At 38.9% G+C, this 23,920-nt stretch overlaps 1 protein-coding gene across 2 annotated transcripts in view; it reads left to right on the top strand.

Moving 5' to 3' along the window:
- CALCR (calcitonin receptor) overlaps nt 1-2,664 on the top strand; it is a 155,225-nt gene extending 152,561 nt beyond the window's left edge. For both annotated transcript variants that reach the window (XM_083867200.1, XM_083867199.1), the window contains one exon: nt 555-2,664. In XM_083867200.1, coding sequence (XP_083723326.1) covers nt 555-776 — 222 coding nt within the window. In that variant the 3' untranslated portion in view covers nt 777-2,664. The remainder of the gene's footprint in view (nt 1-554) is intronic.
- Nucleotides 2,665-23,920: the final 21,256 nt, after the last annotated feature.

The following is a 23,920-nucleotide window of genomic DNA, read 5'->3' as shown; positions in this document are numbered from 1 at the left end:
CTAGTACCATGTATGACACTAATCTTGATATAAATGTTGAATAAAATATCTTATTCTTAGCAGATGACTGTTCAAAGGTTGAAATTTTCTGCCATGCAGAGGGCTATGACCATTCTACATTTTGTGAGCGCAGAACCTATTTTTAAATTACCAGAACAAAATCCGTGTTTAGCTGTCTTCATCCTCTAACTCTTTCTACAGAATTAGTCCTGGCAAGCTCATGAAGTGTACTTACACTTTGCCATCCATGGCAAAGGCTCATTACTCAATGCTGAGCTTCTTCAGGTATCAAAATGCATTAGGCATTTCAGGGGCAAGAATCCATCTGCAGCATCAGCCTTCCCTTCCCTTCCCTTCCCTTCCCTTCCCTTCCCTTCCCTTCCCTTCCCTTCCCTTCCCTTCCCTTCCCTTCCCTTCCCTTCCCTTCCCTTCCCTTCCCTTCCCTTCCCTTCCCTTCCCTTCCCTTCCCTTCCCTTCCCTTCCCTTCCCTTCCCTTCCCTTCCCTCACAGGAGTTTATATGGTGCCTCACCCTGGCTGTGTGTTTCTCTGACAGGTGCAAGGAGCTCTGAAGAGGCAATGGACACAGTACAAAACCCAGTGGGGCCAAAGGCGTCGAGAGCACTGCTCTACACGATCTACCTCCTACACTGCCACATCAATCACAGAGGTCCCTGTTTACCTGTACCATCATGACCCCAACAATGAACAGTTAAATGGGAGATACATAGGGGACTCTGAACTCGTTGCGCTAAAATCTGGAGAGACATCTGCCTAGCTCAGCACCAGCCACTGCTACCACATTGTTTCATGTTCTGCTCATGAAAAAAATTGGGGAGAAGGGTGGGAGTGTGGAAATCCAAGATGCTGTGTCAGAGTGTGGGCCCAGGCAGAAGGACACATCCTATTCAAACCACATCAACCTCTAACAGCAACGATGTAGAAGGAGTGTGATGCAGACCTGGAATAACATTTTTCCCGTGCACTGCAGCAGGGAGTGAACATGGACCTGCTCACCAGGGTGCATAGTCTCCACATCTCCTGATACCAGCTGTATGAAGTGACCATCTGACATTGAAACCATCCCAGGTAGCCGATAGCAAATAGGAAAGAAAGAACCAGTATGTGGCAATTGGAAACTTGCAGCACTTTTTGCTTTTGGTACTTTTCCTTAACATTAGGTGATTTTAAACCATCAGCTTTCACAAAGCATAACTGACTTGGACTCCTTTATTTTTCCCTTTTAATAAGCTTGATAACTGCTTACAAGATTTTGCATATTGCAAGACAAATCAAACATATGAACAGCAGAAAGTCATTCCAAAATATTGAAATCTTGATACTTTCCAAAGAATGTCACAAAAAATTACCATCCCCAAAGGATACCTCAAGATATTATCATCCCATTAGCAGGGGCATAAAGCAAATTAAGGTGAAACAATCATTGCATACCAAGATCTCAAACACCCTCAGAGAAACAGATTAATTCTTCAGGTTTAATGACAGAAGTCCTGAAGGCATCTCAAAATAGATTCCAATGAACAATACTAGTAGTTCAAGAATATTTATTTATAGGAAAAATTGTCACCCTATTACTCTGCCCAGAAACTCATCATTAAGACACAATTCTCTCATTCTGAATAAACTGTGAAATTTGTTTGGGAACTATGGTTTTATTTAATAGGCATTCTGAGTTGAGTGCTAGATGAATGCTTGTCTCTGTCACAAATTTGTGATCATGGCAGTAAATGTTCCCTGAAAGAAAATCAGAAAGATTTCCTGAAAAAATCAGAAACCAATATCTCAGCACAGGAAGCATCTATTTTTAGAATCTCGTTGCTCTCCTGAGTTCCTAATCATTAGACAGTCTTGCCAAAAACCTTTATAATCTATTTCCACTTCTATTCAAATTAGCAGACAAAACCCTCTTAACTTGGATGAGCAATGAGCAACTATCTTCAGTGCTCAGAAACGAGTTATGCAGTACAGTTCAGTGTAGACTTCAAAAACATGAGGCCATTTCCTCAGTGATTTGAAACCAATTTTAAATATTGTATCCACCCAGGCTGATTTTCCTTCCCCAACACAACCAGACCCCAAGCTTTACCCTCAATTTGTAGATATTAAATGGAGGAAAAAATCTACGTGTCTAGATACGTGGGTCACCATCTCATGGAGAAGTCCCTTCCAGGAATGAGTTCATGAGGAGGAGCTGTAAAGCCAGCACTATGAGAAGGGGCAAGACTCACCCTATCCATACACAAGGCTATGCCTTGCAGGGAAGGGGCTGCTCTGTTTTCACCACCAGCACACACACCAGCTGTGCACCACAACACATTGTCCCCAGAGTGAGGAGGAAGCTGCTGGTTCTGCCACTGTAGAACAAAAGAGGAGCTGGGGAACAAGAAGGAAGTTTCTGCTGGCGGTGCAGATCATCACATGGTCAATCCAGCAGAACACTTGATACCATCACCTTACTTAATCCCACCACTTAATACCATGTGTTTGTTCAAGCCACATACCTATTTTTCAGACTTCAAGGAAGAAAAAGACAGTTATTTTTTGAAACAACAGTATTTCTCACATTGCTGTTTCTACTTTCACCAGTGAACAATAGGAAATGGAGGAGTCAGTTGTTAAAGACAATAAAGTGGCTCTACTATGAATCTGTATTATTCTGAATAGCTTTGGGGCACAGTGCACTTCCCAGGAGGGCTGCAGAAGGTATTCCTGCTTTCTAAAGACACAAATGAGCTGATTGTAAAGGAAATGTGCATAATAGAGAGTTTAATCATGAATATGTCGGTTTTAATAATGTACATGTTTAAAACATGTAAGTGCAAGTTGTTTCACAGTCAGTTATGTTCATGTGGATGTACAAAATGGAAATGCTTTACCATTATATTGATTGATTTCTTTCTTTGCTATTGATATTTTCTTGCTCTGTTTAGTAGAGTGCTCTGAAAAGTCAGATCCAGGATCTGAGGTTTAGGATATTGTTTGCATCTTCAGTGTGCTTGTGTCAGTCTTTATGGAAGCTTTGCTTTCAGTCAAGGGGTGATGATTTCCAGCCACAAAAAATTGGTATAACATACACACTGAGTTTAGGGCTGTCATCACACTTGGGTTTTGTAGGAAAGGCTGAGTTTTAAAGGTACTTACTGAGTAATTTCTAATCAAAATATTTTCCAATGGGAAATGCTATTTTTCTTCATCTCAAGATGGTTTGAAATGTCATCATTGCACACATAAGGTACATTTACTTCTGTGCTTTATAAATAGCTTCATACACTAGTGACAGTAATATTGAGAATGCTGATATAGCCTCAATAATTCCAATTATGACAGTAGGGTGGTATGACTAATAGATTTCACAAGAACAGCAGAAACATACAATTAATGAATGAGTATCAAAAAGTATGGAAGGAGCTGACACTTGAATCAGTGGATTCAAGGTGTATTTTAAGAGGAAAGCAACCTCACATTTATCACCTCTGCAGTATTCGTTGCCTCTCAAACACCACACCCATCAAAGGAAAACCCAGTTTAGTGGGCATTTGCTCTGGCAGAAGGTTTTGTGTGGTTGCTCTGAGCAACTAAATCTGTCAGGAAGATAGATTTAGATGGATGTTGGCTGTTATTCTTTACATGGTACAGAAATACAAATTAAAATATTCGTTGTGGCATGGGATGTTGAAAGTAATACTTGATTTTTATTTTATTTACTTAATAAATATATTTTATCTGAAATAATCAGCAACAAAAGTAGAACAGACAATTTTCTCTGTATTAATTTTTTTAGCAATAATGCTCCCTTAATTAAAACACTACAAAGTGCTCACACAGCAAAATAATTCTGCTTTGGGATAAGGACAACCCTGCAAATGTGGTGAATTTTTGTTTTCTTCTCCCATTCTTTGCCAGCCTCAATAAAAAATGTATGAGCAGACTTAAAAAGATGGAAATCTGAGACACTGAAAATGTGAAGGTACCTACATTTCCACTACTAGGAATTTTAGAAGTTTGGTGTGTCTTTGTAAGCTAAATAGTGCTCAAAAATTTGGGGATTTGTAATCTAAAAGTTATTTACATTGAAACAGTAATTGATCCCAAGCCAATGAGAATCTGCAGCATGAACATGCCCTCTCTGCCCTCTACACAACTTTTTATGTACTTCAGATGGATCCCAAATCTGTATTTAAGAACCCGTTTACTGACCATACAGAGCATAGTTGAAAAAATAAAATAAATCTCAGTATCACAAATACAGATCAGTATGTTGCCCTCATCCTAATAAAGGACAACTGTTTTAACCTGTGAAATGAAGTGCTTAAAAGGCTCCCATTGCTGAGCATGCCATACTGCTGCAGGAAAAAGGAGCATTGGAGTAAAAAGACTAACAAGGTTGTGGTATTGTGAGTCTCAGGAAACACAAATCAGCACAGTCAGCACTGGGGATGATTTAGGCCTGGCTCACCTGCCTTGGCATGGGGACCATTTAGATGACCTGCTGAATCCCTGCCAAAACTTATTTTCCATGATTTCACAGCAGCAAAAAGATGGACCCTGTTCTCTGCTGGCACAGGAAGGCATTTTAACTCTCCTTATATGCCATTTAAGATTTTCTTCATAATCCAATTTCAGGACATCACAAGCCTATATTTGAAAGAAACAATTATTTGCTGCAAATTTTTAAAGGACATCAGCATTGACTTCTGGTCCTTTTTCTCTCACTGCAAGCAAAAACAGTTTTGAGAAGTGACCACACTACAGGAGGTTAGTTTGTGTAATGTGCAATATGTGCCCAAGTGTGATCATGCTCAAGTGTTGGTGATGTTGGTTTGCATAATATGGTCAAAGAGATACAGCTCCTTCCCTCATATGCTTTGCATTTCTCTCCCCCTCAGTATCACTATCATAAGATGTGTTTATTTCCCAATCTGTGCTTTCTACAAATTTTCAGGAGAAACATTTTCCTTTACAGCTTGCAACTTATGTTGACTTGCTCTTGGTCCAAGATGTACTCAGAAAAATCAGACTGGAAAATGTGCATTTTGATCCAAATCAGATCATAGAATTCAGGTGCTTGGCCCACACTGTTTTTTAAAAACTACCCACTGGAACTGTGGAAATAGTAGGTGCAGATTTAAAACTAAGTTAAGGATAGAAGTCTGAGCACGCAAACCAAGTATCTTTAGAAGCAGAGTAACATTATCTTTTTACTTTTGACAGAATACAATCCTGTTATTTAAAAACATTTTAGAAGATAGAAAAAATATAACAGATCTTGAGAAGTGGAAAGTTATATAAAAGGCACCAATAAGTCAACTATCTGGAAAGCCTAGATAGCATGCATACATATGAATATATGTACAGTAAATTATTATAAGAGCTGTGTTCAGGTAGAAAGTGACCCATCACCCCAGAATGCACAAAATCTAAGCCATGAGTGGGAGGGACTGCAGGTCAGAGATTTGTAGCCTCCATTAAGTGTTTTTATGCTTTGTGGGGACTCCACATGGAACACAGACAACCAAGGTCATCCATCATCCCACTCCCATCCAAGATGGGAACAACTGGGACCAGAGACATTGGCTAAACTGCATTTCTCAGCTGCAGAAACCAGCACTAAGCTGATGAAAGGAGCTGACTGGGAAGTGAGCAGGAAAAATCTCCTTCCCAGCTGCATGATAATGCTGGGTTCTCTCTTTAGCATAAGGTCCACTGTTGTGAAGACTGACCTTAGACCAGGCAGCTCCTTGCTATGGAAAACCTTTTAATTTCACTTTACCCTGAGTAACACAGCAGTAATTCTCAGTGACTTCAGCAGTGTGGCTAAAGGCAGGACTTCTGCCTCTCTCATTTCAGAGGTTGTCTAAATATCAAGCAAACACTGAAAATCCTTGGTGTAATACAGTATCACCTGCATATTTGACATCTGTATTATGCTACATATAGACTCCTTAACGTTACAAGATACTATTTTTATATTTGCCTGGGTATTTCTAGTAAAATGTTTCATCTTTATTAGCACCGTGTTTGGACACATTACATATACTTGACAAACTTCACAGATTACTTGGCCACTAACATATCTTTTACTTGTTACATTTATAGGGACAGTTGCTTAAATGAAAGGCTTGGCATATAACTGCTTCCAGAAGATCAAAATAAAAAGAATGCAAAAGGCCCCCCACTTCATGTGACCATATAGAAAAACCAGAGAGGTAGAAACCCCTTGTATTCTACTCTCTTCTCTTATTTCCTAGTTATTTCTTTGGTTGTGAGCAAAGAGGGCCAGACGGCAGCACAAGGCAGATCAGCACTAGATTGTATGGATGGCTGTTTCTGGAGGAACACAAGGAGATGTACAGCTTTTCCCACTGGTCTTTGCAAGGATATGAACTTCTCTCAGTGTGTATGCAGATTCATGTAAGATACCTTTAGGTATATGTACCATCACAATAAAGACTCTTGCTAAGAAGGAGTGGGAAAGAGTTCTGCAGAATTTAAACCATCTGTGAAGTAAGATTCATGAGCAAGGAGTCTGTGTCTCAGGTTCAGAGACAGCATTGCCAGTATAGACTTCAAATGGAAGGAATTTGCATAAAATATCTACCTTTAATGAGTGTCACTCTAGAAATGGTCAGAGCCCATATTCTACCTGCTGCAGACTGTGCAGGCAAGCTTAACAAATTCAGGCCCACAACAAATGAAGATGAGATAGCTTAAGAAAAGTTTCTTCTTATTATATTATCCTACAGCTTTTTTTCTTTTACTATCTTCTGGCATATAGCAAATATTTAACTCCCAAGGACCCAGCCTGTGCTGGGTTGCCTCTGGTTGCCATGATTGCCTCTCCAGCAGCAGAAAGGAGATGTCCCTCTGGGGATGCTGCAGCTTTGAACTGGCAGTAGTTTAGAGTCTTCATAAGAATTATGGTGGGAGAGTATCTAACACAAAGTAGCCCCTGATTTTGAAAGAGACTACAGAGATTTTTCATTTTAATCCTCTGTTGTCAAATTTCTTCCCTGTGGGAGATTCCTCGGGAAGTCAGAGTTAGAAAAGATGTGGAAGGACAAGACGCCACTCCAGATGTGCCATCACCTACACAGGTATAGGTACTGCCATATACATGATGAATAGTTTGTCACAACTTGTCAAGTTTTGGTAAATGCAAAAAAAAACCCCAAAAGATAGATCACGTTTCTCCTTTCTAGCTATAGCCCATGTAGAAGTAACTTGGTACCAACTTTTTTGATACATCCGGATGTCGTGAGCAAAGAGTCCTTGTTTTTTGGACATTGGTTTTACATCACACTAGTAACAACACCCTTCAGTGCAGAATGGTGCATCAGTTACCAACAGCACACTTCAGCAAAAGAAGTGAATGCAATCAGGACAAAGAAATAAAGTAAATATATTTGATTCTCAACATATACTGTCATCACAAATTAGCAATATAGCTTCACTAACCAAAACACATATAATAATATCTGGATATAATTTATAATTTAAACAAAACAATTCCATGGGCACATAAAAAGTTTTCCTTTTTTTTTGTTTTTTGTAATCATTGTCTACATAGAATATTACTGTATGTTCACGGCAGGATAGTTTTATGCAATTAATTTTTATTGGATGATGCTTGAAATGCATGGTTCACAAAATTAAAAAGGTTTGAAAATGTAGGAAGACTTCCTATGTTGGCAAATCTGAGGCACATTCATAAGTCACAAATTCATTGTTCATAACTGATATGAATGAAAAGAGAGTTATAATTGAGTTATGCCTTTCTTTATATACAAGAAATTAATTGTCTGCTTTAGTATTTGTTACATAATGTGGTTTTATGGCATAAAATATATACCCTGATGATTATCTACACCAGGAGATGTATATTTTTGATTGTAAACCTGTTGCCTTGAGTGGTGTACATAAGCTGCACTTTGGTCAGTATTTGTAAGAAAGTCTTCTACACGTGGTGAATTACAGCAAAGATGTGAGTGAAACCTCAACCATACTGAAATTAAAAGGTCAGCTGATTGAGTTCTGCTGTAACAAGGATTTCATCCTTTACAGATCCTGTTTTCCAAGTGTTAAAGGCTATGGATGGATCAGGGAAAGGGGAGTTTGGTACTGCATCTGTAATAGCCATGTCACCCACGGGGGCTGAAAATATATGGGGCTGCCATTGTCTTTTCTTTCTCCCAAAGATCTGTGGAGGTCGATCAGAGAGCAAAGCTGGAGGGAGAAATGCAGAAGTTAAGCCTTGCTCTGACATTTCCTTTCATGGTAGATACAGGAGGATGGAGCTCTGGAAAGGGTTTTCAGAGATTTTGGAAATACTGGTCAGCTCCAGCCCTCGGGTTAGGCAGTGCCTGGTGGGATTCATGTCAAGCTGAGTGCAAGTCAATCATCCTTTAGTTTATTTTACATGTTGCATAGAATTGGTTTAGATGCAATTTCTTTGGTATAGAATTGAACCTTTGGGAAATTTTGGCTTTGTGAGAGGCTTCTTTTTGCAATTAAAATCGGACTCATTTTAAAACTGTTGGAATGTCTTCTTCTCTTAAGATATTCTGATACAAATGAATACCAAACCACTAGTTCTTAAACAGTTGGATAACCCTCACTCCTTCAAAAGCCTTCTTAAAATCTCTGGTGGTTATGAGCTAGTAGAAAAATAGCATTAAATAAATACCTACTAAAATCAAGCAAAAACCTGTGGTTAAGGCACTGGACTGCAAGGACTTAGCAGACTTATATTTGGGGCATGTCCCTACCACAGATCTACTGTGTGGTCCTGAGAAAATGATTGCAAACCAGGTGCCAGACTCACTGAATCCACTGAAACTTCCACTGACAGATTTAGGGGCCAGATTTTGAGACTTTTCCTCCAAGCATGTTTTCATTGGTGAAAATTCCCAACCTGTCAGACCATTTTATTATAGATACATCTAAACTGTCTTCGAGTCCTAACCAATGTTCCCATAAAGGTCAGTGAGGAAAAGCTGTTCCTCCATCTCTGTAAACAACATATTCCTAACTGACCTGGGTTTCTGCTTTCTGACAGGAATTTTGTACCAAAATCTCCTCCTTTGCAACAGTGTTCAGTCATGAGAACTAATGAGTTTCTTCCCTCTGCTGATTGATTTTTTTGAGATATTTAAAACATTTTAAAGACTTGGAAGGAAATACGTTCAACAATTTCTTCTGAAAGAGGTCTGTCTTAAGAGAATTCTCTAGCATATCTTGAGGAAGAGACCACACACATACACATATTTATACAATCACATATAATACAAAATACCTACATAGACTCTATATGTGTAGTTCCAGTCATATGACTGGGGTTTAAGTGATGCAATTTCAAGTGCTGCTGGGCAGGGAGGTGATTCAGCTCCTATACCTGATGCAGTGCTCCAGCAACTCATTTGCTCAAAGGTGGCTACTGGGCTGAGGCATAGCTGATATATTGCCCATATGTAGCCTGGACATATTGCACATATTTTTAAATGTGCATGTAGTTGAGAGAGCTGAACCCTTCTCCATTACTAAGGTCAATCTCCATATAAATGTTTAAAAAAGAAAAATTAAAAGAGCATATCAAATGCACATAACGCACACAGTATTATCTGTAGGCTTTGCTATCAGCCTTTTGATTCTCATTTTCTCCATTTCTGCTGTAAAATTCCCTCCTTTTGTTCAACAAGGCTATTTCTTCTATGCCTACCACCAGTGACAAATTTACTGAGAAAGTTAAAATCTCCTTTATGTCACAATGACCTGATGAACCCACCTCTGTAAAAGGGCAAAATGGACATAGGTAAGGCATTCCTGCCCAGTATGTGAATGCCAGCAGCCCTCAGAAAGACAAAACCCAAAAGGCCTTTCCCAGACTGGTTCACTAATATCAAAAATATCAGCTTTTCAGTGGAATTTAATTTGGGCAGAGGTGTTTGTCAGTCTTCTGGCAGAGAGCTCCTTCTGAAGCAATGTTTCACTTGCGATGAAGCACCACCAATTAACAGTATAGTCAAATTACGCAATTCTACCTTCATGTGGTGTTCAAATGTTTCCTAAGAATATTTTCATTCAGCCAAGGTGCAAAACCTTTCAGTAGCACTTCCCAAATATAGTTACATTTGTTATTTTGCTTAGTGCATTAAAAAGCTGCTCAGGAGAGTCTGGATCATTGCTACCAGTCAGATTCATTGGGCTGGCAAGTGTATTTCACAGATACATGCTTTCTTGGCATCAAGTATTTAATGGAACCTTCTGTACTTAAACAACATCTGCAAGGAAATAGGAGGGAAACATTTTTATTTTCATATACCTTGGACAAATAACAAGATTAAAGGGCTTCTGTTAGCAGTTACACGTTTTCTGCCCTAGAAATAGCAAGACTTCTTCATGTGGGGGACAATGGCCCAAGAGAGACCTGAGTGTCTATCTTGTGAGCTGTTTTAAGGACATTAGACAAAAAAAGTCATGTCTGATAGACAAGTACCAAACTGTTATCTTTGATAATATTGCGATAAAAGTAATTGGTTTTTAACAATATACCATTTTCAGTGTGGGAACTCTCCTCCAAATCTTCAGAAACTTATTTTACTTCTGGAAGGATGCTTATTTCTTCTGGTAGCAAAGCACTCATTGCCCATCAAAACAGATTTCATCCCCATGGATACCTTTTCCATAAGGTTGCTTGTAGTTCTGAGCTGAAATGCAGAATAACAGTGTGTGTCAATGCAATTTAAAAGCAACAGCCAAAAATGATTGCCCCATTTACAGATCGGAAACCACTCTGCTTCACACAGCATTTTTTACATTTCTCTGCTGTTTTCAGATATTGCTCTGAGATTCTTCTCTGCATGGTTCTTGGGTGTGAATGGATTTTGTAATGACAAAAAAATCTCTACCAAACATTTTTGCTTATGCGAATTTCAAGGACATAGGTAAGGAATAGTTGGTGTTCAGACTGTACAACACTGACATTTAGAATGGACGTGAAGTTTTTAACATATTTCAGCTATGTTATTCAAAGATTGTGGGGATGTTTTAGTACCATGTATTTCTAAAACATATTTAAGGATGATCTCAATCTTAGAAAATTTTCCCTCTGCCTCTGATAGGTCAAATGTCTGTATTCTTGGTTGTTCTGCTAAGTACCCCACCATTCCACAATGACACGTGGCACAGCTTGAAAAGGTTTTCAAGGTTATGTCCGAGTAAAAATCTCCAAACCAAAACTCTGGTCCTAACAGTATAGGAGCAAGGCAGTGAATGCTTCTGCAAGCCTAAATTTAACCCCCCAGATAATCTGCCATAGCAAGATGTATCCATAATAGATCCAAACCTCTATTGCAGCTATTTCCCACTGCCCCAAATAGCTGCCTTATTTCTCCTAAAAGCTTAAACTATTCCTTTTCATTGAAGTCTTGAAAAATTCCCACTGCTTCATGGTGGAAAGCCTCCATCCTTTTGCCATTCTCCAGCTAATTTAACATGAAATGAATGGGACATTCTATCTCTAATGGAAAGTGTGGTTTTGCCCTTCCCTGGCAAGAACTCCAGCAGTAAAAGTTTTGGTTAATGCGCACCAGTTTTCTTTAGGTTTGAAGTCCATCTCCACCATTTTTGTGTTGTGAGAGATCCAGAATAGACATGGACTAAGAGCAATTTTCCTGCAGTTTTCTGTTTTTTCAAAACCAAGGTTTGATGGATGTAGCACCTTGGAAAATATATCTGAAATCAACAGAGTTTTACTATTTTTGTTGCACTTCAAAAACCACAGCTCATTGGATTCCTCAGGAAACCTATTTGATTAAAGCCAAGTTTCAGTGTGGTCAAATTAGAAGCAGCTGAAATATTAAACCTAAATTTCCAAGATGGAAACTACAATAATGCAATGTTGCAGTTGATACTAATAAAAAACTGGAATTAAAGAGGAGCTACAATGAACTATGGTGGTAGAATATACATATTCTAGTTGCATTTTTGCACAGAATTCAAAATGCAAAATTTATACCAGAATCACACTTTTGACACTTTTCTTGCAAAATAATTTTTCGTTTCTTCATCTCTATCTTTCAGACAACTTTCATTCTTGATCTAATTCTCTGCTACAACTGACTCTGTCAAAATGTGGTTTGAAAGCGCCAGGACTTCTGGAGGCCTTATACATGAGTAGGGCCACATCACTCCTCAAATTTCCTGCTGAGAGCATGCCCTATTAGATTAATTTTTCTTCTGACATTAAAAGAATGTGTCAAAAGTGGAGAAAATGTGTCTTCCTGTTGGCTTGGTTCTGGTTTCAGGTTCTCACTGCCCTAAGGGAAGGCTTGGGTTGGGATTGTTATTTCTTTGCTAGTGTTGGTTCTGGTCTTACACAGCTGTAGGGCAAAATGTGAAAGGCAAAACATTTCCCTCCCAGCCCCAAACAACATAGATTAGTGACTAGGCAAAAAAAAAAAGAAAAAGAAAAAAAAAAAAAAAAAAAAAAAAAAAAAAAAAAAAAGCTGGGGATATATATTAAATCTCTGCAAGCTACAAGTTTCTCTAGAGGCAGTATTTGCCCCTTTAATTACAGCATCACAAAACAAGAAGGAAACTCTATTGCAAACATCTTTTCTAGCTTTTCTTGATCTAAAATATGTGCTGTGGGGCAGCATATTATGTGGTGTGAGTTCTCTCTTAGACTTGCAAAGGTTTAATAAAAAGAGCATTAGAGCCCAAGCAGAAGTCATTCGTAACCTCCCTAAAGCTGAGAAAACCCCACTGAGCCAGATACAGAGGGATTTGCAAGGTTATAATTTTTCTGACAATCCAACTGTAACTGAACATATAGGAGTTAGCACATTTGAATTCATCTACCTTTGAAAACACATGGGGTCCAAAGGGAGACTGTTTCCTATATTAAAAAAAAAGCCAGGCTAGCAATCTTTCAAATCCCACTAGCATTACTGCTGTTTAGAGACAATTTGGCTGCGTGAAAACAGTGTTGACAAAGCTTGTGTTATTCTGTTTTCATTTGTTTGAAAAATAGCATCCAAAATCTTTAGCAGGGTTATTTGAGTTTACTCTCAACTTAACTGCTTTGGGTTTGGTCTTTCTACTGATGGCCAGTAAGAACAGAAAACTATGAAATTTGCTGTACTCCTCCCAAACATGAGGCTCAGAGTCCTCCACTGCTCATAGCCATCTTTCAGGTCCTAAGCTGTGATTGAGACAATCATAGTCTTTATTAGGACTATTACTTATTTAAGGGTTTTCACTGCCAAAAGATCCTAGGCGATGGCTAGAAGTGCTGTTATCTGGGTATAGCAAGGCAAAGTCGAGAGGAGAGTCTGGTCTATGAAGAGCTCAGGAGTCTGTCCACAGACACTGTTCTCACAGCACATGCTGAAATTACAGAGGGCAGGTGAGAAAAGGGCTGATACCCTGGCATGGGGTACTTCCTACTTAGAGGAATTCAGCCCACAAAGTGCAGGAGTAATGCAAGACCCAAAAATGTTGTGGTTTGTTACAAATACATGTGTATTTACTTGTAAATATGTTTGCCTCTCACTCCAATGATAATGGATGCCAGGAACCTGCTGTGTTTAGAGCAGGCAAGGAAACCAGGAGGCAATTAGGCAGCAGTGCAGCCAACTATCCTCAGAATGAACAGGTTTGTGTTGACTAGAACGGTATTTCAATGTAATGAAACTTTTTTTGACAATAACTATTTTATGATAGGTTTGTTTGTTCGTTTTTGTTGCATTTGTTAGGGGCTGTTCTTACTTGTTCTGCACCTTGGTATCAAGGAGCTTGTAGCCCCTGCAGTGGAAGGAGAGCCTTACTCGCTGACTCCCACCCAGCATACAGCTTGGTGTTTTTCCACCTGACAAGATTTGTCTTATAGAAGTGCCAGCAGGTGTTAACACTTCATTAACATATTCCACATCTTCTTCAAGAAGGATTTTTGTTATTTTCTAAGATCTCTCACTTCCTAAATAGTTTCTCTGTCATCTTTTTTTCACCATGCCTCAGCCAGGGGAGTATATCCTCTAATGAATTAAACAACATCTTATTTTTGTCCTAGGGCTCCAAGAATATTGAATATTTAATTCGAGTTTGTGCTAAACTAGTCCACCCTCCTCTTAGGCAAGTTGTCTTATCTAGAAATAGCATCATTTGTAAATAAGAAGTTTAAAGGGAATTATAAAAGTACCTGATGTGCTTCCTCTCCTCTACATGTTAGATAGTCATTTCTACACATCCAGTTTGAATCATAGAAATCTGATTGTTTTCTCTAATTATAAATAAATAAATATACAAATTTCAAACTCCAAAATTATTTTCCTCTATCTATCTCAGCCATTTGATATATTTGGTTGAGGACAGTGCAGTGAGGAGATGATAAAATGCAGAGTGGGAAAGGAAAGGGAAAAGGAAGACCATGGCATTGGCTTTGCTTCCAGAGAAAATGCAAAATAGGTCCACTTCTTGTGTTTAAATTCCTATGTACTGAAAAATGAGCTGGTGAATGAACATCTTTCCTCAGTTAAAGTCAGGGAGAGGAAAGCACGCTTCCCACCAACAGACCCAAGGGAAATGGTAGCAAGAGAAGAGCTGATTCCATCTGTGAAAGAGAAGGTGAGGCCACAAAAGATGAGCATGGAGAAAAATGCACAGTAAATTGAAACCTCTGCTTTGGTTAAGTCATTTTGTTTGGCGTTTAATACTCTAATCCTCAAGCTCAGCTTTTGAAGATATCTCATACCCTAATCATTCAGGCTACAAAGGGAAAGGGAGTTTCACGGGCTCTCAGCACTGAGAATCCATGTAGCAAAGAGGAAGGGAATACCTGTTACATCATCATCTGGAAGACAGGGTTATACATTTAGTACTAAGAACTTAGAAACAAGCTTTTCCCCTGAAAATAAAATGTGTTGCCTTTTCTAAGCTTCTCTTAATTTCTTGTTCAGTCGACCACTTTCTTGCCCAGCAAACCACTCATTCTCCATTTCCCACTAGTATGAAGTCTGGATGCTGCCTAGGTTGATTTCTAACATAAATGCTCTATACTTTATGACAAAAGGCCTCACTCTCTAAAATTTCACTGACTTGAAAACTTCAGCAATTGTTCTAATTACAAATCTCTTAGTTATGCCTTCAAATCTATGGTTCCAAACAATTACAGCTGCCAACCTCAGCAAAATAACCCTCAGAGATAAAAAGCATTGGTTTCTGTAACAGTGATGCACAGGAATTCTATATCTCTGCAACTGACAACTGAAACAGTGAGGGTCTATCAGGACTGAAAGGCTGAGACTCAGTCTGAATGACCCTCTTAATTATCCGCTTGATTAAGTGGCTATCTGCAGTTTGCTGCTGTCTCCATTTTCAGGAGTTTGAGTTAACTGAAACGTCTCCCTGTAACAGCCATGTCATAAATTCATGGAAGATTCAGAATGGACTGATAGGACCAAAATTAGTTCATCTTCCAAGCACTGAAACCAAGGAGATTGTTGGAAGAGCTCTAGAAATTATTATTCCCATTTTGCCTACCCCTCCTTCTACCAGATGTGGCTGCTCTCACAGCTGATACATCAATTATCCTTTTCATGGTCACCATTAAATCAAATCATCATTAAATCATCATTAAATCAATTTCAGGGCTCAGACTAAGTTGCAAGAACTGTCTCTGATTTAGGCACTGTATCCTTTAGGCCTTAAAATTGTTGTCAACATTTTAAATGATACATGGAATAAAAGTGTATTCTATGAATTTTCTGTCAAATGAAGTTCAAGAAAACCAAAGCTATGTATAAGTATATTTTCCTTTCAGTCATTTTGCCGCGGGTGCAAACAAAATATGTAATTTTAGAAATAAAACTATACATTGTTTGGTATGTGCTATAAATGAATCATATTCTATGAGCGTATTTTTAATCATTTAACCAAACTGGAAAACTCTTAATCCTATGTCAGAAGGGTAATACAATAACTAGTGTGGTTATATTCTCCAAATATCTGTAATTTGGAAAATAAATAGGGGCAACTTCTCTTATTCAGAAATCTTTCTAAGAAGCCAATAAACAGTATTTTATCCTTGGTAACAAAACACACAGCATTCACCACAAAAATGTGCTTACCATGAAACTAAACAACAAATGAAAATTTTTGTATTATGGCCTTGTGTAAATGAAGACAAAAAAATTCTGCAGGTCCCAGAAAGGAAAGAACTGGAAGGATTTTTTTCCAGAAGTTTATAGTGACTTTGGATTACTGCAATTAGAATTCCCATACTTGGATTTTACTTTAAAAGAGCTAAGGTTTTCAGAGGCCAAATTCTCAACAGTCTGCATTGGGCACATCTGCTTTGAAGAGTGTTACAAGGAAGATGAAATAGAAATAATAGAAATAGAAAGAAATTAAATTAATACAATATAATTTATCAATATACTATATACAAATATAGTATTATTATGTATTATAATAACATAAATTTCAATACAGTACAATATGCTATAATTTGGAACAAATATTTGCAAATCCAGTGGAAAAAACCCTCACCAAATTCCAGCAAGAATTTCAGTTTGGAGAAGAATATTCAGAAAGAGAGCTAGGGTGAGGTAAAAAAGAGAACTGCAGAGCAATTCACCAGCCATGCTACCAAGGGAGGGGAACAGGAGCTGCAATTAAAGTGAGGATCAGGATTTCCTCCAGAATCACAGAATCATAGAATGGTTGGGGTGGGAAGGGACTTTAAAGATCACTCAGTTCCCACCTCCGTTTCACTAGACCAGGTTGCTCAGCGCTCCAGCCAGCCTTGCCACACTCCCCCAAGCCTCACCGCTCAAGCAGCTCTCTCAGCAAGCTGGCAACATTCTCAGCAGCTCCCTGCTCAAATCGTGTTTTGCTGCACGTGGGACAAGTGTACCCATGAGCAATTTCTGTGCTGTTTCTGAGCAAGTGGAAATAACGACCAGCACTTTACTTGGTTGCTGAACCTTGGAGGGTTTTGCTGCCTTATGGCTTCTGGTCACCATCAGGGAAAAGTATTACAAATGAGATTTGTGAGGAAAAAATCTGTAAATCTGTTTTGCAGTTTTTATGGGGAAATGAAAACACACATAAAAATTAGAGTATTTTATTTCATGGGCATGGCCTCAAAGTGTTGAGTCAGTAGAACAGAAAGCAGAAGTGTTGTAAAGTAATCTGGGATAAATTGCTCATAGAAAAGAAATCCACTTCAAACACATGAAGAGGACTGTTGTGTCCAAGCCACTTTTTCTTTGCCTGTACCCACCTATGCCTTTGGAGATGAGCTTCCTCACTTGGACTCCTGTTTTCCAACAACCCAAGAAAGGATAGAGAGTGAATATTCCACATGCTTGAGAGGAGATTGTTAGATTAGGATCCAATATCTACAGCTTCACAGCAATGCACTGAGTTCAGTCAGACAGGAAAAAAAGAGACTTGGATAGCAGCACTGCACCTGAGATGAAAATCACGTCTCACAAGAACTCAAAGATTCATTACAACAAAGCAGAGAAAGCAGATTCCTGACTCATTCCAATGTATGTAAGACTACGGAACACAGCTAGCTGGAGGATGGCTGGACTGATTCTGTGCTAGGTATGGAGCTGGAAACACATCCCATCAGGGGACATGGCAAAGCAGCTTGTGTGCAATGCTGCACAACCCTCCAAATCTGTTTTATGGCCACAGGGCACTCCCATCAGCTCACTGTGATTTATGAACAAGACAGTTCATCTTTGACTGACAACACTTGTTCCCATCCTTGCTGTCCCATAGACATTGTGCTAGCTAGTCCATGGCAAAAGTAAGGGCCTCTCAAATCTGGTGGGAAAGAGAGGAGGGGGCAGGAAAAAGACAGGCAGTTATCTTTGTGAGACTCAGAGCCCTTACTCCTATGGGAGAGACACACAGGGTCACACAGGCACATAGAAGCAGTAGTGGTATCTTCTGCTTCAGAAATGGGGATGATGGAAGAGGAAGAAAACATTTGATCTTTCACCCAATGGGTGGCAAATCTGCCCAGAGCAAAGAGGTCCCTGCCCAGGAGTTAGGGAAGTTGAGGTGCCCATTGTGCCACCTCAGGAAAGGTGCTTTCATGTAAGGTTTCAAGGAGTAAGTAATAAACGTTATAGGCTCTCTGGAGTCAAAATTTTTACTATTTAAAGTCTCACCCTGCTATTGCAGGTCTTGGCAGCTTTATTTAAGTTGGAGAAACACATTCCATCTGTTGTCTGAAAGCAGGTAAGAGGCATCCTTTCAGTGTAATGTCCCCACAGGATCACAGTGGCTTTTCTCAAAATCTCAAAAAAGCTCTTGAATGCACCTTGAGCAAATATCTCCTCATCAACCTGACAAGGTTTCAGGAGCCAGATACACAGAGGGAGTTCGGTGCAGCAGTGTGAGCAGAAAACCAGATGGATGAGAGGATCAAACTGTCAGTGCAAGTTTCTGTTGCAGACATGGCAAGAACATCTACATGACACTTTTTTCATCAGAACAGGTTTAAATCTGCTTTTACAATTGTCTGATTTTCTTTTTATCAAAGAGAAGTAGAACATCTGCAAAAAAAGTCTTCTGAGGCCATTTAACATTCCTTCAAGAGCTCAATTATTCTTAAGAAAATCTTACAGTCTTTCTCCACCTTTAAAAGAAATTAACATGTTATCCCTCAAGAACAACAAAATGAAAGCAGGTATCTAGGCAGAGAGAAACACACACTTTTGGAGGATATTCTGGTCAAACACTATGAAGGCTGGAGAGTGATGCAAACACGGGATTCTTACCATGCAGAATTAGCTATGCTCCTTGCAACACACTTGTCTTCAAAAATCTACTACATTCAGCACCAAATATTAGTGTTCATTAGTGTTTGAAAAAAAACAATAATAAGAGTTGTCTAAATACTTCAGTGAAGCTCTTGCTGTGCCAATTCATTCCCAAAACAGTGACTGTAACTAGAACGCTACACACAGAAGTCCCTGCTACAGCTGCTTCTGTATTAGCATCCCCTGTGGTTTCCTTCTGACCTGTGATCTGCTTGAAGGTAGTATGACCAAGTTCACCCTCATCTGTAGTCAGGACCACAGGTTTCCCTGAAGCAAAGGGGTGCAGGAACATGGGCACCAGAGTGGACTGGAATAAAGCACCAAGTGGGAATGATACCAGTGAAAAGGGAAAAAATTCCTATTTTACATCAGGTTTATATCCAATTGCCCATTTTATTGCTTTTATTTTATTGCTTACATGGGGAAATAATATATCTTCTGGTGCCTATGTAGAAAGCACATCACACCAGGACAAACACGCTTAATAACTATTCCATAACCAGAAGGATAAATGAAAACAGAAGGGGATTTTAAGGACAAGTCATGGCTTTCCCTGAAACTTTGTAAACTTGATATGCTCCACAAAAGTTACCAAGAATAGGGCAAGTTTACTGTCTTTGGATCATTTATAGATAAACTCAATGACAACATGTAGGAAAAAATGTTTCAGTTTCCTGACTCTACAATCAGCCAAGTGGACAGACCCTTAGGACTGAAACAATCAGCAAGTGCAGAAACACATTGCTTTTGGATCTAATATATCTTTAGGAAAAAATCAGTTTTCCATTTTTCCATTGCCTTCAAAGAACATCTTAACAGGCAGAATGTGACAATATTAATTAATGGGGCAAAGAGAAAAAGCTGTTGATTTTGTCTCCAAGAAATTTTCCTTAATGGCTCTGTTAGTGAATCTGTTCAAAATATTATTTCAGACAGTGGCACAAAGTCATGGTGCATTTGCCAACTTTGATAAAGATTGATGGCTCTAACAACAAACAGCACAAGGGGACAGCTTCCAGCTTCCGGGGCTGTTAAACCCTGGGAAGGCTGTTCTCTTGGTGCAGCAAGACTGTAGACTCACAATTCTTAAGCTAAGTGATACGTATTTACCTAAAAAAGTAGGTAGCTTATGAAAAAGTCTTCAATAATCTGAATTGTTCCTTTGAACAGCCACCCTGTTTGGTTTTTCATTCAATATATCTGAATGGTTTGAAAAATGACCCTGCCACTCAAAGAAGGTGCTCATTTAATAGTTTGGTTCAGATTTAGAATGTACTGGCCCTTAAACTCTCTTTTATTTTTTTAATGTTTAAAGCTTAGCTAAGCACTTCTCCAAGTGCTTCAATTACCTGAAGTCCTAATTATTATATTTCAAAATACTGCTGATGTTCTGTAAAATGTGCTAACTTCTCCTGCCTAAAGGCAAGTGAAAAAAATCACTGTTATTCATGTCCTAAAGTCTTTACTTAGTTCAAAGAGGGACTAATTCCTCCTTGACTTCAGCAGTGGCCTTTTATAGCCTTTGAGTATGGGGTACAGCCCATATTGCTCACAAGAAATGTTCCCAAAATTAACAGAAAAAAAGATTTAATAAACAAGCAGAGTAAACACTTCTGAAATTCTCCAAAGACTCATCTGGAAAATCTACTGGCACTCCGGTAAAACAATGGAGTTTTTTGCAATTATATCACTCCTGTGATTTTTTTTCTTCATCATTCTATTGTCACAAGATATTTGCTGAAATGAGATAAAATTTCACTCCATCTAGCTGATATCTGCAGAGAAGAAATGCTATATAAAAATTAGGAAATACATATCATGCAACTGTCTTCTAGAACTGCTTAACCTAGCAAATATTTTGGCTATAAAAGTAGGTTGAAAGGCAGAAATTTGATGTGAAAAGCAATATTTACTAATTTCATTTTTCCTCTGTATGTTGGAAGGCTTGGAAGGAATAATTATTTTTAAATGTGGGGGGAAAGAAATCTCAGGTGCTTCTAGCTTCTTAAGAGAAATCTTTTACCATTCTTTCTATCTCAGGGACAAATGATGCAGTTTCTAATTTTCCATTAAATCTGACTTCCTCTCATTGGTTCCATCACTTAAACTGGGAATATCCTAAAATTTAGAATAATTTGTTTATAACTCTTTCCTCCTGAGGGCTGCCATTCAACAGGAGAGCCACTCTAGTTTGGACTTTTCTAATGCAGCGAGTCCATTTCTGTGCATGAGTGCCCAGAGGAAAATAAGGAGCTGCCTAAACTTTTTCCTGCCTCTAGAGGGTAGGTTGATAGAGCCTTACTATATGACTGCCTCAAATATGGAAGTAAATTTTGTGCCCTTTTTCACAGTAGCCATGCCTGACCCAGCAGCACTCCCATTTGCAAAGGTAGCAACAGCTTGGGACCATGGTGTGACTCTGCCTCGTCGTGCAGGTGCTGCATCCTCCTTGCCAACAGGTCTGACAATTATTTGGTCACCTTCCTCTGTGTAAGGAAGCACATCACAGGGCACAGGCTGCTGAGTATGTAACTGTAAAACATGGGAAAGCAATGTACTTTCCTCTCAGAAATAAATTGTACCAATTGTGAGTGACTCCTGTGTGCAAAAGTGGTTGTTAGTGTAGCAAAGTATTATGGCCTTGCAACTGCCACATGGACATTTATCAGTATTTTAATGCATATTCAAATAAAAATGCTTACTTGAAAATTCCCAAAAGCCAGACTCTATTTTCACCAGCATGCACCAAGGATGTCTTTCATGGCAGAAAAAGTGGCAGTCAGGGCATGTCTCTGGCCCACTTTAGTCAGTCCCCCATGGCTCCTAGCGAGCACATAGCTCCCTTTTCTGCAGATGAATTTACCACAGCCGTCAGAGCATCACACACAGCATACAGACATTGGCAAGTTGTTGTCTTACTTTGTCATGTTGCAGTGTATACAGTCTGATGGCCATGAGCTCTTTAAAATTCATTTTCATAAGCACATTTACACAAATGTTGAAGACAGCATTAGCATGTACTGTCATAACACAGTTATCCCTCCCCACAGGAACAAACTAAGTGTGGTAATGGAGAGCACACAGTGCCTAGTCTAAAAGACTTGATTAGATACATATTTACCTTACAAACAAAAAAGTGAAACTTAAAAAAAAATATTCAAAGTGTTTTTTATTTGCACAAAAAAAAAAAATAATCCATCAATGCTTGCAGGAGAGAATAAAACTCCTTCATTAGGAAGATCTTACTGATTTATATCATACTGTCAGACATGCAAGAGGCACATGTGAGATATATCCTCACCTCATAGTAGCTCCCTGTTCACTTTATTGTGTACCAAATTTAAATTAAGGACCTAGATTTCATTCAGAGAAAATGAAGAGACATTTCTAGAGGTTACTCCATTTCCACTTTATATCAGCTTTTGTAATTGCACTCTTTCCCATCATAACTCCTTTCCGGAGCATCTGTTCAACTTGGTTCTCTGATTTCAAGATTTCATTCCCTTTCCTGAAAGGAAAGTCTTCCATTCAGGAAAAAGAAAGAAATCTTACGTGTAGTAATGCACCCCACACACCCAGCAGGTGTTTTCGTATAGGGCAAGTTTAAGGCTCACCCCTTAAGGTAAAGAACCCAGAAACTTTGATACCCTTCTGACAAGGATTGGCTCAGTGCCAAGAAAGAAGGATCTGTTGGATGTTGTCACTGTTCTTCAAAACCTGGATTCCTCCCTTCTGGCTGTTAGCCAGGTTATCTCTCCCAAAACATTTAGTACTTAAGAAAGAACACAGAAGAAAGAGGCTTTTCGAGATGTGCTAACAAGGCATCTGAGGTTTTCTCGGGTGCCTGTGTGCGGCCTTATCATTTGTTTTCTGCAATGTTTTGTTTAATTTGTTATTTTTACTTTATTAAATCTTTTTAGTTACAAAACATCTTCGAAGAGCAGTCTCACTAATTATTATAGCCACTTTTCTGCAAGGCTGGACCCTCAGAGTGTGTGGGAGTCAAACCCACACTTGTAATCTCAATGACAATTAATTGGGCAAGTTGTGGTCCCTTTCCCATCCCTTCTTGTCATACCATTCACTTTTATGGTTTTTGTTTGGTTTCAAAATCCAGTCTGTGTTTTCCTTCCAACTGACTCCATTCCGGTTGTTTGGAAAAATCAGGTCCGGGTTTTCCTTTCAGGAAAGACTTTCCTTTCAGGAAAGGGAACGAAATCTTGAAATCAGAGTACCAAGTCAAACAGATGCTCCGGAAAGGAGTTATGATGGGAAAGAGTGCAATTGCAAAAACTGAGAAGAAAAGGTGGACACAGAGGAATTCCAAGCAAATGGGCTGAGCTAGACAGTGGGGCATAGAAAAGGACCGAGATTTGCCAAAATTACTCCAATTCAAATCCCCAAATCAAGGAAGAAATGTAAATAAAGAGAGAAGAGGAGAAACTGCAGCAACAAAACCTTAAAATAAAAATGGGAAAAATTTTGAAACTGTGCAGAAACCATAAAAGTGAATGAGATGACAGGGAGTGGTGGGAAAGGGACTGAAGCTTGCCCAATTATTCTTCATTGAAATCACAAGAAATCACTTGAAAGAAACACTTTCCTTTCAGGAAAGGGGACGAAATCTTGAAATCAGAGAGCCAGGTCAAACAGATGCTCCGGAAAGGAGTTATGATGGGAAAGAGTGCAATTGCAAAAACCAAGAATAAAAAATGGACACGGAGCGATTCCAAGCAAATGGACTGAGCTGGAGAGTGGGGCAGTGAAAACAACTGAGACTTGGCCAATATGACTCCAGTTCAAATCCCCAAATCAAGGAAGAAATGTAAATAAAGAGAGAGGAGTAAAAACTACAGCAATGACACCTTAAAATAAAAAAATAAAAATGGGAAAAATTTCAAAACCAAGCAAAAACCATAAAAATGAATGGGATGACAATGGGATGACAAGAAGTGGCAGGAAAGGAACTGAAGTTTGCCCAATTAATCCTTATTGAAATGGCAAGATTTCATTCCCTTTTTTGAAAGGAGGTCTTTCCTTTTCCACTTTCTTGAAATCCCTC

Source organism: Zosterops lateralis (assembly GCF_965231275.1).
Source record: "Zosterops lateralis genome assembly, chromosome: 1".
Classification (NCBI taxonomy): Eukaryota; Metazoa; Chordata; class Aves; order Passeriformes; family Zosteropidae; genus Zosterops; species Zosterops lateralis.
The sequence above is the reverse complement of the archived record's forward strand: the minus strand, read 5'-3'. Positions and strand labels throughout refer to the sequence as shown.